Below are 18,753 nucleotides of genomic sequence, written 5' to 3'. Positions count from 1 at the left end.
TCAGCTCCCGGTGCTGGTGATGAGCACGTTCTCTTCCTTTACGAGGAGGGCGTGTTTCACGTGGGGTTTCATCTGCTTTCAGGAAGAAAGGGGAGGCTAGAGCACCCTTCTCGCATCTGCTGCTGCCTCCGTGCCTTTGGGGCTGCACTGGGGTGGCCTGTTCTGTGCCGTCGCCTTCACTGCTGGCCCCTAGCACCCAGCCATCTACCAGTTCCGATACGTAGCCCCAGCCGCTGTCCAAGACACCCCTTTAGGCTTTTTCTCTTAATACAGACGTAATTACCTGTTATTAAAATATTAGGAAAATGAACATAAGGAAAACGTTGAGATCACTCTCACTCTTGATGTTGGGCGTGGGAGGGGTGCCAGCCGTCTTTCCCTGGCCGGCTCCCTTGCTCCCGTGGAGGAGGGGTGACTCCACCCACCTCCCTGGCGTGGGTCTCATAGGTTCCTCCCGGTTTCCCCATTCGGAACCTCACTGTGATGGAGGCTGTCTCTGCAAGAAGCATTTCCTGAGATTTGGGCTTTCCTGTCGGTAGCCTCTGGAGAGGTAGAGCTAGCCTGGTCGGGCTGCAAGCATGTTCATGGCAGTTTAGCCTGAACTCTTCCATCCGAGGCACCCAGAGCCCACGGGGGTCTGTCCGAGGGGAGGTCTGCCTGTCCTTCCGCGTGGGTCTCACCTCTTCCTGAGACAGGTCCGGCGAGGGGCTGAGTGTTGGGATTTGTTGTGTCTGGTCTTAAGCCTGTGCTTTGTCCAGACCTACCTGTTTGTGTGCTCACCCAGCTGTGCCTGGCACTGCCCTGGGTGCTAGGGACCACATGGGTGTCAGAGCGGGCGCTGACATGACAGGATGCCGGGAGGACAGGCCAGCTAAGCAGAGACACGGAGAGTGGCAGAGTAGCAGGCGTTAGGAAGAGAAAGGCAGGCGGGTGGAGCAAGTGGGGACGCTGAGGAGGTGGCCCTCACCTGGAGTCCAGAGGAGGCAGCTGGGAGGACTGGAGGAGAGCTCTGGGCAGGGGCAGGGTGGAGGGAGCTGGGGAGCTCTGGGCAGGGGCTGGGTGGTGGGAGCTGGGAGCGCTGGGCAGGGGTTGGGTGGAGGGAGCCGGGGAGCTCTGGGCAGGGCTTGGGTGGAGGGAGCCAGGGAGCTCTGGGCAGGGGTGGGGTGGTGGGAGCCCGGGAGCTCTGGGCAGGGGCTGGGTGGTGGGAGTTGGGAGCGCTGAGCAGGGGTGGGGTGGAGGGAGCCAGGGAGTGCTGGGCAGGGGCTGGGTGGAGAGCGGGGAGCGGCGGCTCCTGGCAGGGCTGCCTTCAGTGCCTCCCGCTTCTGGAGCTGAGAGAGTCTCCTGGGAGTCCCCGTGGCTCTGTGCCTGGCACAGACACTGCTCCTGGCTGCTGCCGCCAGTGCTGCCCTTCACGTGTTGCAGGGGACCCGAGGGTCTCGCCCTGCCGGCCTCACGTTCCGCATCCATAAGACAAGCGTCAGAACAGTGCCCACCTCTAAGGGACCCCTGCGCTTCAGGTGACTTGCAGTCCTCCCGGCAGGAACTGCCCCACACACCTGCAGCCCCTCCCACAGCCCCCAGCATGCCCGGCCTTTGAGCAGCCTCTCCCGCAGCCCCCAGCATGCCCGGCCTTTGAGCAGCCTCTCCCGCAGCCCCCAGCATGCCTGGCCTTCGAGCAGCCTCTCCCGCAGCCCCCAGCATGCCCGGCCTTCAAGCTGCTGCCTGCCCCCTCCCCTCCACGCTGCCCATCCAGGGAATGCTCCTGTGGTGCCTTCTTTCTGAGGGCGCACCCCAGCCTCCCCAACAGAGCTGCCCGTCCCTTTCTCCCCCTAGACCCCCCTCCCTTTTCTGCCCCTAGGCCCCCCTCCCCGTGTGCTTCCTTCCTGCTGTCTGTGAGCCTTGGGGGCAGGACCTCGGCCCTCCTGGTGACCCTCTTTCTCCTGGTGACCCTTGTCCCTCCCTGTGACCCCATGTCTCCTGGTGACTCGTTTCTCCCAGTGACCCCATTGTCTCCCGGTGACCCTGTGTCTCACAGTGACCCCGTGTCTCCCGGTGACCCCATGTCTCCCAGTAACCCTCGTTTCTCCCAGTGACCCTTGTCCCTCCTGGTGACCCTTATGTCTTCTGGTGACCCCATGTCTGCTGGTCCTCGCAGGTGCTCAGTAAATGAGGACCCTGGAGAGCGCGGCCTTCATGTTCCCACGTGGGATTTGAACACAGTTTCTGAGGCGAGCGTAGTGGTGGGTGGTACTGGGCATAGACTTGGGGCCTGATGGTCTTTGTGTGAACTGTTTCTGTACTCCTCCAGCCTTTCCCTTCACCCCTTCCCCACGGAGAGACCTTGGGCCTCTGTTTCCTCATCTGCATAATGGGGACAGCAGTCAGACCTACCCAGAGGGCTATCATGGACCCCAGTTTACTCACAGTTCGTCAGCCGTTTAGAGCAGTGCCTGGAACCGTGGGGTGGCGTGGCCAGGGGCTGCCCAGTGACCCACACGGCATATCTGTGCACATGAATTTATTTAAACAGGCACGTCCCGAGTTCTTCTCAGACTCTCATGCCCTTCCTGAGGGCAGGTTGACAGCACCCTGCAGTGGGGCTGGTTCCCTTCTGTACCTGGATAGTGGTGAGCTTCTTGTCACTGGAGGGACTCAGGAAAATCGGTTCAGAGGGGTTGCGCCAAGGAGGTGTGTGGTGCTCAGGTGGAAGCCCCACTGTTCCGCGTGCTGGTCTGCAGACCCCAGCCTGGAATGAGGTGCTGGATGCCGACGTTCCTACCTGCTGGTCTGCAGACCCCAGCCTGGAATGAGGTGCTGGATGCCGACATTCCTACCTGCTGGTCTGCAGACCCCGGCCTGGAATGAAGTGCTGGATGCCAACGTTCCCACGTGCTGGTCTGTGGACCCCAGCCTGGAATGAGGTGCTGGATGCCGCCGTTCCCACGTGCTGGTCTGCAGACCCCAGCCTGGAATGAGGTGCTGGATGCCGGCATTCCTACCTGCTGGTCTGCAGACCTCGGCCTGGAATGAGGTGCTGGATGCCACCATTCCTACCTGCTGGTCTGCAGACCCCAGCCTAGAATGAGGTGCTGGATGCCGCTGTTCCCACTTGCTGGTGGTCTGCAGACCCCGGCCTGGAATGAAGTGCTGGATGCCGACATTCCCACGTGCTGGTCTGCAGACCTCGGCCTGGAATGAGGTGCTGCTGGATGCCGCTGTTCCCACTTGGTGGTCTGCAGGCCCCAGCCTGGAATGAGGTGCTGGATGCGAACATTCCCACGTGCTGGTCTGCAGACCCCAGTCTGGAATGAGGTGATGGATGTCGCCATTTCCATGTGCTGGTCTGCAGCCCCCGGCCTGGAATGAGGTGCTGGATGCCGGAGGAGGTTTCCTCAGAGCCGAGTGCATTCAGCCCAAGGGGGCCTCGCCTGGGTTTTCTCTTCCGGTGTTGAGGTTGTTGGGGAACGAGGGGGGGCGGCGGGGGGGGGGCCGCTGTGTCTCACCAGGAGTCCTACCCACCTGGGAGTGAGGTCACACCAGGAACTGAGGCCAGACGGCCGGAGCATAGGCTGGCTAATGGTTGGTCGAGCGTTGTGCCCGCCTCCACCTCAGTAGGCAACTCTGATAAGACACAGAATTGAAGACTCGCGGGGGGGCTGGGGCCTGCGCAGGCTTCTCCTTCCCAGAGAGATGAACGCGAACGTCCACAGAGATAAATGGATGGACGCGGCGTTGAAGCTGGAGTATTCACAATGCCCGCTGTGGAAGCAGCCCACAGTTGTCCGCCAGCGATGGGTGGGTGCATGGACCACTGTGGCCGCCGTACAGTGGAGTGGGGTTCAGCCCGAGAGAGGAGTGACACGCCGGCACGCCGCAGCACCATGCTGTGTGGAAGAGTCAGACACGCAGGAACAGATGCTGTCCCTCTCCTGTGCAGAGCACACGGCAGCAAGTCCAGAGGGACGGAAAGGAGTTCAGAGGCTGCAGGGCGCCGCGGGGGAATGCGCGGTGACTGCCGTGGGTGCGGAGGGCGGAATGCGCGGTGACTGCCGTGGGCGCGGCCGGGGGAATGCGCAGTGACTGCCGTGGGCGCGCGGGCTTTTTGGAGTTGTTGTAAAGTTGATTGTAGTGAGGTTGCAAAACTGAATACACTAAATATCATTGCATCGTACACTTTACATGGGGGAATGTTGTGGTGAGGGGATCACATCTTAATGAAGCTGTTTTAATAAAGAAGTGTGGGCCCTGGGGTGTGAGCCCTGGAGCCCTGGCCCGGCAGTGGGAGGCTGTGCCTCCTCGGGCAGGTTTCTCGTGGCTCCTGCTGGAGGCTTCCCCCGAGAAGCTGGGTGGTTACAGCCCCTGCCTCCTGCAGGTGCCGGGGGATTCGGGGAGCCAAGCCCCAAATCTCTACTGTGGGAGGTAGGAGGTTTTTTTGTTCTAAGGCTAGTCAAGTGAAGCAGTTGGCGTGGAGAAGGAACAAAGAGATCCGTAACTGGCAGTTAGTTGTAAACACCGCTGCACTCAGGCCGGCAGGACGTTTTTTTAAATTGCCCTTATTTGGCTGTCGAAGTTGGCAGCCCTGTGTCCGCCCCGTGGAGTTTCGCTGAGGCGCTCCTGGTTTATGAAACCCCAGCATGTGGAAAGCTGGGAGGGCACGTTTGCCACAGCTCCATCTGGCGGCCCTGCCCTTCCCTGATCTGTGCGAGGGTTCAGGTTCCAGCCGCGCCTGCAGGAGGGTGGGAGAAGGGCTGGGAGGGCTGCCTCAGAGCCTGTTTCATTTTATTTTTTTATTATTTATTTATTTTATTTTATTTTAAATTTAATTTTTGAGACAGAGTCTTGCTCTGTCGCCCAGGCTGGAGTGTGATCTCTCTTCACTGCAACCTCTGCCTCCTGGGTTTCAGCAATTCTCCTGCCTTAGCCTCCTGAGTAGCTGGGATTACAGGCCCCTGCCACCAGGCCTGGGTAATTTTTGTGTTTTGGTAGAGATGGGGTTTCGCCATGTTGGCCAGGCTGGTCTCGAACTCCAGACCTCCACTGATCCGCCTGCTTTGGCCTCTCAAAGTGCTGGGATTACAGGTGGGAGCCACCGCATCCAGCCAGGGAGCCTGTTTTAAAAGAGAGATCCGGGTATGAACCCTTCAACAACTCGGGCGCGTGGCAAAGGCTCTGCTCTCCACTTTAGCTGTGTGTGTGCGTGGCACCGCTTGGTGGTGTGCGTAGAGAACCCTCACAGTGCATGGCACAGGTTGGTGTTGGTGTGCATAGAGACTTTCACAGTCACGGGTTGGTGGTGTGTGTAGAGATCCTCTTGGTGCATGGCACGGGTAGGTGGTGTCATGTGTAGAGACCCTCATGGTACGTGGCACGGGTGGGTGGTGTCGTGCGTAGAGACCTTCCTGGTGCGTGGCACGGGTCAGTGGTGTGTGTAGAGACCCTCACTGTGCGTGGCATGGGTCAGCGTGCGTAGGGACCCTCCCGGTGCGTGGCACGGGTCGGCGGCGTGCGCAGGGACCCTCCCGGTGCGTGGCACGGGTCGGCGGCGTGCGCAGGGACCCTCCCGGTGCGTGGCACGGGTCGGCGGCGTGCGCAGGGACCCTCCCGGTGCGTGGCGCGGGTCGGTGGTGTCGTGCGTAGGGACCCTCCCGGTGCGTGGCGCGGGTCGGTGGTGTCGTGCGTAGGGACCCTCCCGGTGCGTGGCGCGGGTCGGTGGTGTCGTGCGTAGGGACCCTCCCGGTGCGTGGCGCTGGTCGGCGGCGTGTGTAGGGAACCTCCCGGTGCGTGGCACGGGTCGGCGGCGTGCGTAGGGAACCTCCCGGTGCGTGGCGTGGGTCGGTGGTGTCGTGCGTAGGGACCCTCCCGGTGCGTGGCGTGGGTCGGTGGTGTGCGTAGAGACCCTCCCGGTGCGTGGCGCGGGTCGGTGGTGTCGTGCGTAGGGACCCTCCCAGTGCGTGGCGCGGGTCGGCGGCGTGCGTAGGGAACCTCTCGGTGCGTGGCACGGGTCGGCGGCGTGCGTAGGGAACCTCCTGGTGCGTGGCGCGGGTCGGTGGTGTCGTGCGTAGGGACCCTCCCGGTGCGTGGCGCGGGTCGGTGGTGTCGTGCGTAGGGAACCTCCCGGTGCGTGGCACGGGTTGGGAGTGTCGTGTGCGGAGACCCTTAGGCGCCTGCTGCCCTGTTTCTGCTGTGATGGGTCAGTATCTGCCAGGGGTGTGGGAGCTCCAGTCCCTGTTTGGCATGAGCACCACACGTACACTGTCTTGTGTACACTTGACAGTAACATGTTCTCCATCTTGCCAGTGAGGAAGCTGAGGTGCGAGGAGGCGCGAGGTGGGGTTGCTTGCCCCAGGTCCAGCTGGGGAGTGGTGGGGCTGGGATGGGAACTGACGGTGGTTGTAGCCCTTGAGGGTCCTTGAGTCCTTCCTGCGGCTGTGTGAGGCCTTGGCTGGCCCCTGCAGTGGGGAGCGGCCAGGCTAGCTCCAGGCCAGTTCTTGGTGTCCTGGGGTAGGTGCCGTGTGCCTTGTCTGCCGGGCGCTGTGCCTGCCACGCCGGGGTCTGCAGGCTGCCTCTCTGCAGGGCCCTCGGTGCAGCCTGGCACCCCATAAACTCTGTCCTTCTGTCTCATCCCCTTCTAACAGGGACCCAGACATGGAGCTGCGGGAAGAAGCCTGGTCTCCGGGGCCGCTGGATTCTGAGGACCAGCAGATGGCCAGTCACGAGAACCCAGGTGAGCGGCCAGAGGCCTTCCTAGCCGACCCCGCTGCCTCCCACCTGACCCTGGCTTCCTTTGTCTCTGGGTGGGAGGAAACCCCCCTTCCCTGTTTTCCCCTCCTGGGGCCCTGGGACCACCCGACCCTGGCCTCCCCTCCCGCCCTGGGCCTTGCACTCCTGGCTGTAGAGGGAGGGCTGGTGTTGTGGCTCCAAGTTTCCTTTCTGCTGGATGATCTTGGGGACCCCGGGGGGCCACCTTCTCTGCCTGACTTCCTCTGTGCTTGCCCCTCCAGCCTGGGCAGCATCCCCGTCTGTTGAGGGTGCCCCCTTCCTCTCCCCACAGCCCCACCTCCACATCCTGGACCCTCTGCTATGATTCCAGGTGGGCCTGTGGCCCTCCCTGGCAGGAAACTCCTTAGACCAGGGGTGGCTCAGGAGCGCAGGGAACCCGCAGGCTGACGCCGACTTTTCAGGGAAAGCTCAGGAGTGCAGGGAACCCGCAGGCTGACGCCGACTTTTCAGGGAAAGCTCAGGAGTGCAGGGAACCCGCAGGCTGACGCTGACTTTTCAGGGAAAGTTGTCAGTTTGGGTTTTTATGTGAAATCCTTCACTTTTTGGACATTGGCAATGTGTTTTGTTTGTTTAATAAAGCATTATTGGGGTTGAGCAAAACTCATTTGTGGGCTACGTGGGGCCCAGGTTTGCTTGTGAAGGCCCCGTGGTGACCCCACTGTGGCCCCTGACACCTCATGGCTCCCTCCCCTCCACGGAGGCCGCCTCCCTGCCTCAGACCTGAGGAATAAGGTGCGGCGGCTTCTCTCCTTGCTGTGTCTGCATGTCAGGCCCCAGGTCCCAGGCCCACGCTGGCCCCACGCTGGCCCGGGCTCAGCAGACCTTTTCTGCAGAGAGCCAGAGAGGAAATACTGTCCATCTTGCAGGCTGCGGGCCTCACAGATACCACGCAGCCACAGTCCACACGGAAATGCGTGGGCACACTTGATGCAGAAAGGCCGGCAGAGCTTGCCGGCTCAGGCTGGCATAGCTGAGTCGTCCCATACAAAGACCGGGGTGAAGTTTGGGATCGATTTTGTAAAGCACCTCAGCCCCTTTTTGAGTGATTTCTGAGATCTGTGGATGAGCATGAACAGAAGCTCCCTGTGGGTGGGGCTGTGGCAGCCTTGGTCCCGGGGTAGAAACTATGATGGGGGTTTTGAGTGCGTCGCCAGGACCGCACGCCCAGGGGGCCCACACCCCGGCCCCAGGCTGCCCCGCGTCTCTGTGGGTGGTTGCCATCCCGCACCGCCACAGCCCTCGAGGCCTGCCCGTGCCTTCTCCCTCGCATATATCCTTGGCCTTTGAACCTTTTCGAAAACTAATTCTGTGGAAATCTCAAGTGTGTGGACGCAGTGTGATGAATCCCTCTTCCTGCGCCAGCGATTCGCGGCACTGCTGGTCCCTTTCTGCCCACTGTGGTTGTCTTTCCACAGCGTTTTAGAGAAAATATCCATCACGTCATTTTGTCTGTAAATTCTCCAACATGTAAGGACTCCTTTAAAAAAAGAAAAAGCCCTACAGGAAGCTGATCTCATCTCACAAAATGTCATTTTTTAGGAACATCATCTAATCTAGCACCCGGTCCTTTTTAAAATACCTCGTTGTCTCCAAAATGCTTGTCTTTGAGTAAGTTCATCTTTAATTTTACAAGTCACTCATGCACTCACTCTCTTTGTAGAAGGTAGGTGTCAGGTCCCCTTGTCCAGCCCGCTGCCCTGCCCAGCCCTGGCCCTGCGTCTGTGGGAGTCCTGTCCCCCACCAGGCAGCTGGCTCCGGGGAGGGCCTGTGCTTGGCGCTGCCTCTGGAGCATCACCCCCACGTGACACCCTTGCTCGGCTGTCAAGGATGGGCTGCGCACGCTCCCAAGCTGCTCTGGCGTCTGGCGTTCGCGTAACTCCCGTGTGGGGTCCCGCCTACGTGCGTCCCTCCTATGTGACAGTGACAGACATCGTAGGCGGGGGTGGAGTGGCGGGGGTTGGCCTGGCCATGGCGTGTGGGGTCCCGCTTACGTGCGTCCCTCCTATGTGACAGTGACAGACATCGTAGGCGGGGGTGGAGTGGCGGGGGTTGGCCTGGCCATGGCGTGTGGGGTCCCGCCTACGTGCGTCCCTCCTATGTGACAGTGACAGACATCGTTGGTGGGGGTGGAGTGGCGGGGGTTGGCCTGGCCATAGCGTGTGGGGTCCCGCTTACGTGCGTCCCTCCTATGTGACAGTGACAGACATCGTTGGCGGGGGTGGAGTGGCGGGTGTTGGCCTGGCCATAGCATGTGGGGTCCCGCTTATGTGCGTCCCTCCTATGTGACAGTGACAGACATCATAGGCGGGGGTGGAGTGGCGGGTGTTGGCCTGGCCATAGCATGTGGGGTCCCGCTTATGTGCGTCCCTCCTATGTGACAGTGACAGACATCGTAGGCGGGGGTGGAGTGGCGGGGGTTGGCCTGGCCATGGCGTGTGTGGTCCCTTTTCCTCTAGCCTATTGCTGAGGGATATGGGGGCCCATGGGGCAGGCATCTGGAGAGGAGCATACCCTGGAGGGGCAGGGGAGCATGCCCGCCAGTCAGAGAAAAGGGAACCAGCAGGGCTCGCAGCCCACCTGGCCCCAGCCTCTTCTGCGTAATTAGGGTCCAGGCCCTCAGCCTACCTTGTGGGGTCCTGAGACAGGGAGGAGGCAACTTTCACCATCCTGCATGTGAGCAGTGGCCTAGGGAAGGTTGAGAAGGAGGCAGAGAGAACCAGCAGCAGGAGGCGTCCAGCCTGAGCACTTGCCATCCCCAGCCCTGCAGTGCTGGGGCATGGGGCAGGGTGTCCATGTCCCGTGTTGGAGGCAGGAGATGCTGGTTGGAGTGCCAAGGAGGGAGGGCGCCACCCGAGCCAGGCTGCAGGCACTCAGCACAGAGAGGTCTTGGGGTAGATGCCACGGGCCAGCGGGCCCTCACCCCAGACCCTTCCTCAGCTCCTGACTTCCGTGTGTCCTGGCACCTGCTCTGGGAATACATCCCGAGTATGGTCGCTTCTTCCCACCACGGCCCTAGCCCTGTGGCCTTACACACAGTCACGGCGCGCTGGCCTTCCTGCGACCTCTGTCCCTATCCTTGTCCCCTCCTGAGCCTCTTGGGGAGGAGGCGAGATCCCGGCGCCGTGCTCAGAACCCTGTGAAGGCATCCTGGCTTGAAGGGAGCGAGAACCTGCCGCCTGTCCAGCCTCCCAGCCCTACACACTGTCTCCCCGTCTGCCTCCCAGCTGGTCTTGGGCCCCTGACACGGCCCCCAGCCTGCGTGGCCCTGCTGCAGTTTTCTTCCCCAGAGGGTGTTGTGTGACTCTTTCTTTCTCTCTCTCTCTTTTCTTTTTTTTTTTTTTTTTTTTTTTTTTTGAGACAGAGCCTCACTCTGTCTCCCAGGCTGGAGTGCAGTGGTGCGATCTTGGCTCACTGCAACTTCCACCTCCCGGGTTCAAGCGATTCTCCTGCCTCAGCCTCCCAAATAGCTGGGATTACAGGCACCCGCCACCATGCCTGGCTGATTTTTGTATTTTTGGTAGAGACTGGGTTTCACCATGTTGGCCAGGATGGTCTCGAACTCCTGACCTCAGGTGATCTGCCCGCCTCGGCCTCCCAGTGTTGGGATTACAGGCGTGAGCCACCGCACCCGACGTGACTCCCCCTTTCTGTCCTCTTCCGCCAGCTCTCTGCTCCATGAAATGCTGTCTCAGCAGAAACATCCCCATGTCCCCTCTCCTGCGTGCCTGTCCTTCAGCTTCCTGGAGATCACTCCCTGGGGCACCAGGTCGCTCAGGGTGCAGACTGTTCAACCAGAGGGTCCCGTCTCGGGGGCCAGGGAAGGCTTCGTTCACGGAGGAAGGGGCTTTGGGCTGCCCTGCAGGGGATGTGGCAGTGTGGCTCGAGGGCCCTGGGAAGCCACTGGGCAGTGGGGACGCTCTCAGCTGCTGATTACAGGGAACCCGGACAGCAGTGACCTAGCCCAGAAGGACTTGATATGTTCTTGGCAGCCGGCCTGCAGGCGGGACAGATCCAGGGTGGCCTCTCTCCTGAGAGCCGCTTGTCTCTGGGCCCCTCGCTGTGACGTCCTGGCCACACCGAGGCAGAGCCTTAGCCCCAGGTGGTGGGTCCCCAGGAAGCTCCAGCAGTGTCCTGCTGTGCCACTTCTCTCTGGCGCCACCCTATCACCTAGGCTGCATCACCCTGTGGCCGTATCACCCGGGTGGCCATATCACCCTGTGGCCGTATCACCCTGTGGCCGTATCACCCGGTGGCTGTATCACCCTGCGGCCGTAATCACCCGGCGGCCGTAATCACCCGTGCGGCATCACCCTGCGGCCGTAATCACCCGGCGGCCGTATCACCTAGGCTCCATCACCCGGCGGCCGTATCACCCTGGCGGCATCACCCTGCAGCATGGGGTTGCCTGTCTTTGGGCCTCTTCTTCTGAGGAGTGTGAGAGGAGAATGGGTTCTGAAGCTCCCAGGCAGGCCTCACTGGCCAGGGCAGGTGGGTCCCCACGATCCAGAGAAATCCCAGGCAGCCCACACTTGGGACCTTCTTGTGAAGAGGAAAGGAGTTGGACTGTGGATAGCTCCCGGCCATGTCCCCTGTTCAGAGGTGTCCCCAGGGAGGCTTGGGTGGCTGGAAAGCTTTCTGTGGCTGTTGTGGGGAGAGCAGCGTGCCCGGAACCCCTGGCACATGTTCCTTCCATGGAGCTGTATGGGCCCCAGGCTCCTTCACCCAGGCCCATGGCTTTGCCTCAGTGTCCCTGGAGACCTGGGTCAGGGGATGGGGCCTCGGGTGCTGACCGGGGGTGCCCTTGCTGGGCTTAGCAGGCCGGGCTTCAGCATGAGGTTGTCTGAACAAAAGTCTCCATGCCTCTTCTCCCCCAAGCCTCCCGAAATTCCAAAGGTTTGAACCTCCCCACCCCATCTCTTACTGGAAGTCACTCCAGTAGGGTTGCCCCTGCTGATGACCAGAAGGCCCCTGAGAGACGTGGCACAGCAGGGTGCTGTGTGTCCCCTGGGCCAAGTGGCTTTGTCCCTGGGGTCTTGGCTTCCTTCATTTTAGTAAACTGGCTCTGCAGTGCCTTTGCCGTCAGGGCCGGGGGTAGTTGATCCCTCGCGCCGTGCCTGCACGCAGGAACACAGCCAGATAAAAAGAAACGTACGGATTTATAGGAGACCAAAATAAAAGTTCCACAGAACAGTTCTTCCTGTGCTAGCAGCACGTGCGGGTGTTTCCTCCTTCTGCCTCCATGCCGTTTCATTTACATGCTGGCCGCCGTCCACGCAGTCCATCCTACTGCCTGCCGGGCTGAGGCCCGCAGTGGAGACGCGAGGCGTGGCCTGTGGTGGGCGTGAAGTTCACAGCACGGCGTTTCCCACGTGCAGCACGGTGAAGAACTGCATGTGAGACTGGAAAAGCCACAAAGCCAGTGTTCTTTCTGGTTAGATAGATTGACCTGGGGCGTTTTTGAAACCTTAGAAATTTTGTGATTTTTTTCTATATTTGAGTATTTCTGGGAGGTGTGTTCAGATCCTCTGAGCTAATACTGGTAGGAATAATGGCCGGCGCTTCATAATCATGTCCTGTGTGCCTGCAGTCAGTGCAGCCCCCTTAGGTGGTTACCTTGTTGGATTTGCACAAAGCCCCATGAGGTCTGGGTGCTGGGGAAAAAGGGGCCGAGACACCTGCCTGGGCCGTGGAGCTGGGGGCTGGTGGGTGGCATGCAGCCTCCTGCAGGCTGAGGCCGGGGCTCCTGAAGATCTCAGGAGGGTAAGACCCATGGCTCTAGGCTGACTGGCGCTTCCTAACCTGCCTCCTGGGGCATTTTCTCCCGATGACCCCAGATGGAGTTCCCGATGTTGAGAGGGTGAGGGGTGTGGGACCGGGCAGCGACAGCTCAGGCAGCCTCAGAGCTGTTCAGATAACGAAATAAAGACATTCCGCTTCTGAGGAGGGAGCGGTGCCAACAGGAAAGCTTCAGCTGATGTCTTACAGCTGGAGTTCTGGCTGCCCTCGGGTGAGCACAGGCTCCATGTTTCAGCGCACCCTCATCTCTTTTTATTTTATTTTGTTTTATTTTTATTTATTTATTTATTTTCTGAGACAGAGTCTCACTCTGTTGCCCAGGCTGGAGTGCAACAGCACGATCTCGGCTCACTGCAACCTCTGCCTCCCGGGTTCAAGCGATTCTCCTGCCTCAGCCTCCTGAGTAGCTGGGATTACAGGCACCCGCCACCATGCCCGGCTAATTTTTGTAGTTTTAGTAGAAACGGGGTTTCACCATGTTGGTCAGGCTGGTCTCAAACTGCTGACCTTGTGATCCACCCGCCTCGGCCTCCCAAAGTGTTGTGATTACAGGCATGAGCGGCCCAGCCTATCTCTCTTTATTTTTTGGAGACAGGGTCTCGCTCTGTTGCCCAGGCTGGAGTGCAGTGGTGCCATCTCTGCTCACTGCAGCCTTGACCCCCTGGGCTCAAGCTGTCCTTCCATCTTAGCCTCCTGAGTAGCTGGGACTCCAGGCACACGCCACCACACCCAGCTAGTTTTTTTTTTTTTTTTTTTTTTAGAGACGGGGTCTCACTATGTTTCCCAGGCTGGTCTCAATTTCCTGGGCTCAAGTTAACCTCCTGCTTTGGCCTCCTAAGTAGTTGGGACTACGAGTGTGAGCCACCATGCCCGGCCAGATGACAGTTCTGAGTGTTGGGTGATGGCAGAGCAGCCACAGCGTGGCCCTTGAATCTCCTGTATCCCTGCATAAAAACACGGCAACCAGGTAGCAAAACTCAAGTTCCCTGGACCACAGTTGCAAAGTTACTAGGTCCTAAGTTATCCCCATGAGTTGCAAAATACAGCTGGATGAGGATAAACCACCGAGGCCTGTGTGGTGGTAGCATCTGACTGGGAGGAGGGAAGCAGAGGAGAGCCACAGACAGCCTGCAGGTCTTCACTGCAAAGCTGGGCAGGGGAGTCGGGGTCACTTTAGGACCAGCAGCTGAAGTAGGAGCTGTTTTGTCCAAACTAGGATAGTGGGGAGAGAGGCTGGTGGGAAGGCCCAAAAGGGGCTGGGGCAGCTCAGGCCCTGCAGCTCTCGAAGCAACCAGGTAAAGTGCTGTGCAGGGCAGAACCTCATGGGAGGAATCAGAATCGAGCAGGGCCCCTGTCCTTGGCAACAGAGGAAGGCAGGAGAAGGTCCTGATGACAGTGGGGACAGCGGCTGGAGTGTGTGCATCTGTGCAGGCTGGTTGCCGCGTTTTTACCTGCTGTGTGAGAACCTCTGAGAAGTTAGAACAGCTACCCTGAACCAAGCCTCCTCCTAGAAATTCAAGGAAACTTATACATAAAATGAGCAACAGAAAAATACTGAGTTCAACCTTCCCAAAAGTGATTATAATAAAAAAGATAAGAGACAGGATGGCATTTCTACAGATAGGCAGGCCGGAAGTGCATCCCAACAAGATCAAGATCGTTTAGTACAGGGTCCCCAGTCCTTGGTACTGGTGCTGCTCCGTGGCCTGTTAGGAACTGGGCCACACTTGGGGAGGTGAGTGGCGCATGAGCGAGCATTACCGCCTGAGCTCCGCCTTCTGCCAGGTCAGTGGCGGTATGAGATTTTCACAGGAGCGGGAACTGCACATATGAGGGGTCTAGGTTGTGTGCTCCTTATGAGAATCTTATTTTTTGAGATGGAGTCTCGCTGTATCACTGAGGCTGGAGTGCGATGGTGCGATCTTGGCTCACTGCAACCTCCACCTCTCGGGTTCAAGTGATTCTCCTGCCTCAACCTCCCGAGTAGTTGGGATTACAGGCACACACCACCACACTCAGCTAATTTTTGTATTTTTTTAAGTTAAGATGGGGTTTCACCACATTGGCCAGGCTGGTCTCGAACTCCTGACCTCAGTTCATCCGCCTGCCTCGGCCTCCCAAAGTGCTGGGATTACAGGTGTGAGCCACCGAGCCTGGTCCCTTATGAGAATCTAATGCCTGGTTATCTGAAGTGGAACAGTTTCATTCCTGAACTGTCCCCCACTACCTCCCCACCCTGTCCGTGGAAAAATTGTCTTCCACAAAACCAGTCCCTGGTGCCAAAAAGGTTGGGGGCCGCTGATTGTGAACGAGCTGAGGCAGTGCAGCATGTGAAAGAACAGCATAATCACAAACTCAGAAACGAGGGGGCAGCCTCGGCAAAGATTTGCAAATAAGAACAAAAACCTTTCAGAATGAAGACTAATGTAGAAGGAACTCAAGAATAAAAACATCGTTCTTTAAAAAAATTGAAGGCAAGAAGGAGGATCATTTTAAAATGAGAAAAAAAAAAAAGGCTGGGCGTGGTGGCTCATGCTTGTAATCCCAGCACTTTGGGAGGCCAAGGCGGGTGGATCACTTGAGGCCAGGAGTTTGAGACCAGCCTGGCCAACATGGAGAAACCCTGTTTCTACTAAGAGCACACACACACAAAATTAGCCAGGTATGGTGGCTCATGCCTGTAATCCCAGCACTTTGGGAGGCCAAGGCGGGTGGATCACTTGAAGGCAGAGGTTCAAGACCAGCCTGGCCAAGAGGCAAGAAGAAACCTTGCCTCTACTGAAAATGCAAAAAAAAAAACAAAACAAAAAACAAAAAACAAAAAAAAACCGGGCATGATGGCTCATGCCTGTAATCCCTGCTACTCGGGAGGCTGAGGCATGAGAATCACTTCAACCTGAGAGGCGAAGGTTGCAGTGAGCCGAGATCACGTCACTGCACTCCAGCCTGGGTGACAAAGTGAGACTGTGTCTCAAAATAAATAAATAAAATGAAAAAAGATTAAAACAGTTTTAAAGGAAACAAGTTAGGAAAAGAAAATCCAACATATGGATAGGCAGAGTCCCTGAAGAAGAGACCCAAAGCAAAAGAATAGAGCGGATAGTAAAAACTCATTCAAGGAACACCCCTTAACACATGAAAGCTGCGCATTGAAAGAGCAAATCACAGATGGTTGCGTTAGAATTGCTGGACGCTAAAGGAAGTCACCGATCCTTCGTGGCAGAAAGCGTGGAAGACTTGGAAAGTCAACATGACTATGCTCGGACTTAGCACTTTATGCCAGGAGAAAATGGCATTATGACTCATGGAAAAGGGACCTTCAGATGGGAAGGGCACAGACAGGCTACCCAGCAACAGCCCTGTGAACCCCGTTCTTCTGTGCCCTTACTGAGGAACCTAAAAGCGAATGAGCCTCAGACAACTGACCAGGGAGAGGGATGGGAGGAGGGTGTGAGCAGGTCAGTCTCCTGAGCCCGAACATGTCTCAGTCGGCCAAGACCTGCACTTGACAGAGGGGATGCAGCCGAGAAAACACTGGGGAAGGAGGACGGTGGGTGCAGCACAGTCCAGGAGTTGTGCCTGGCAGTGGTAGCAGTGGCATTGTTACCCTGAGATCGCGTGTGCACCCAGCAAGAGGGCTGTAATATAGGGTATCCCAGTTCCGCCACCTCCTGCGTCTATGGAATATTCCACTTCCGCCATCCCCTGTGTCTATGGAATATCCCACTTTCACCATCCCCTGTGTCTATGGAATATCCCACTTTCACCATCCCCTGTATCTATGGAATATCTCAATTCTGTCATCCCCTGTGTCTGTGGAATATCCTACTTCCGCCAACCCCTGTGTCTGGGATATCCCACTTCCGCCATCCCGTGTGTCTATGGAATATCCCACTTCCGCCATCCCCTGTGTCTATGGAATATCCCACTTCCGCCATCCCGTGTGTCTATGGAATATTCCACTTCCGCTACCCTGTGTCTATGGGGTAGCCCACTTCCACCATCCCGTGTCTATGGGGTAGCCCACTTCCGCCACCTCCTGTGTCTATGGGGTATCCCAGTTCCGCCATCCCCTGTGTCTAAGGGGTATCCCAGTTGCGTCATGCCCTGTGTCTATAGGGATCCCACTTCCGCCACCCCCTGTGTCTATGGGGTATCCCACTTACGCCATCCCCTGTGTCTATGGGGATCCCACTTCTGCCACCCCTTGTGTCTATGGATATTCCGCTTCCGCCATCCCCTGCGTCTATGGGGTATCCCAGTTCTGCCATCCCATGTGTCTATAGGATATTCCAGCTCTGTCATCCCCTGTGTCTGTGGGGTATCCCACTCCCGCCATCCCCTGGGTCTGTGGAGTATTCCACTTCCATTATCCCCTGGGTCGTGGGGTATCCCAGTTCCGCCATCCCCTGTCTGTGGGATATTCCAGTTCTGTCATCCCCTATGTCCTTGAGAACCAGGATTCTCCGTGGGGCTGAAGGGAGGTGCAGATGTCACAAAGAAAAGGCTAAATGAAAACCTTAGTCCTGAATTTCTATGGGAAGTATCAGTGTGAACTCAGGAATTTTATCTTAAAAAAAAAAAAAAAGCATTTCCAGATTTTGCTCTAGAAACATTATCTCCCGTGGAGGGAAACCTTGGCTTCCTGGAGTAGTGGTGCTGCAGGTGGGGCAGGAGGCGTAGAGGTAGAGCCTGGGGCGTAGGGGATCTGGAGTGGAGGACCGCCCCCCAGCCCATCCCCTCGGGACCTCAGCTGAGTCCTTCAGTGAGAGGACAGTCATAGTGTTGGCCATGGATTAAATGTGGTAATCCACGGAACACATTTAGCCCAGGGCCAGGCGTCTGGGGACACTGCCCTCCCCCAAAGGTAACTGCTGCCACCATCAGAGTGGCCCCGGCCCTCATTGTTTCTTATTTTTTTAATTGAATGAGAACTCTTGTGCTCCTCACCGTGCTCTTCTCTTGCTGGGAATTCGTTGAATCCCTTTAAAGATGGTGCTGTGAGGTGGAGAAAGCTGTTAGCCTCATTGCTCCTGTGAGGGTGAGGGTGAGGGTGAGGGTGAGGCTTCGGCTTCGGCTTCGGCTTCGGCTTCGGCTTCGGCTTCGGCTTCCGTTTGGCTTCGGTTTCGCTTTCGGCTTTGGCTTCGGCTTCGGCTTCGGCTTCGGCTTCGGCTTCCGTTTGGCTTCGGTTTCGCTTTCGGCTTTGGCTTTGGCTTCGGCTTCGGCTGCGGCTGCGGCAAGTGGAGCGGCTCATCTTGGCCCATGCGCGGTGCAGAAGCAACCTCTTGTCAGAAACCAGTCTGTGCCTGTGAAGCGCGGTTTCCTGGGCCTTACTGAGATGCAGCACGGGAAGGTTTGCGCAGAGCCCAGGAATCTGCAAGATGTAAAAGAGCCCTGCCTTTTAAGTAATTAAACCCTGTCCATTTAACAGTGCTTAACTCGTACTTAGAAAAAGTAGTGCAGAGATGCCTGTAGAGAAGCCAGATCGCCTACGGCCTAAAGCAGAAAACAGCTCCCACCTCCTGCCCTCCCCACTCCCAGTTTGCCTCTAGAGGAAGTAGCCCCTCCATGCACTCTTTGGGGTTCTCCCTGGTTCTAGGTAAAGAGCTCATGAAATTGCTTTGATAGTTGCAAATCTAATGGGAGGTGAGGACATGGCTCCCACATCCTCTCCCCACTCTCCACTCACTGCGCTCTCCACGTACTGCACACCCGCCCCAGTGCCCCTGTCTTAGCTGCCACTGTGTCACAAGTTTTGTGTTCAGAATTCATGTCGTCATGAATAAATGCTATTCATAGCTGAGTCACAGGGAGCATTGCTATACTTTCTTTCTTCACAACTTCGAAAACAAAGCAGTTATTTTAATTAAAGGCGTGGAAGCACTTGTAAGTTTCAGATAGTATGACTCGGTTTACGGTGACAACAAATCTCTTTCCTACCCGTCCCTTTCTGTCCCCTTCAGTCACACTGCCCTGGGGCAAATAGCTTCTGATGTTTGTTTTTAATTCTCTCTACATCTTTAAGTAATGTGCTTATAACTTACAACATTTTTTGATTTATGTTGACAATGCAGTGGGCTCCATGCCATCTCTCCAGAAGGCTCCCCCCTTCCTGACTTCACCTGGAGTTTTTTCTTCTGCCGCAGGTGATTCAAGAGCCATATTCGAATACTCTCT

General features: G+C 57.6%; 1 protein-coding gene across 3 annotated transcripts in view; it reads left to right on the top strand.

The window, feature by feature from the left end:
* The window catches only part of ZNF787 (zinc finger protein 787), a 35,234-nt gene that overhangs the window by 12,819 nt on the left and 3,662 nt on the right, over window positions 1-18,753 (top strand). For 2 of the 3 annotated variants that reach the window (XM_055370653.2, XM_055370652.2), the window contains exon 2: window positions 6,636-6,724. In XM_055370653.2, coding sequence (XP_055226628.1) covers window positions 6,646-6,724 — 79 coding nt within the window. In that variant the 5' untranslated portion in view covers window positions 6,636-6,645. Of the gene's footprint in view, window positions 1-3,534; window positions 3,796-6,635; window positions 6,725-18,753 lie in introns of those variants that run through there. The other variant, XM_031004604.3, reaches the window with a different exon arrangement.

The sequence above is a fragment of the Gorilla gorilla genome, chromosome 20, assembly GCF_029281585.2.
Source record: "Gorilla gorilla gorilla isolate KB3781 chromosome 20, NHGRI_mGorGor1-v2.1_pri, whole genome shotgun sequence".
Lineage (NCBI taxonomy): Eukaryota > Metazoa > Chordata > Mammalia > Primates > Hominidae > Gorilla > Gorilla gorilla.
The sequence above is the reverse complement of the archived record's forward strand: the minus strand, read 5'-3'. Positions and strand labels throughout refer to the sequence as shown.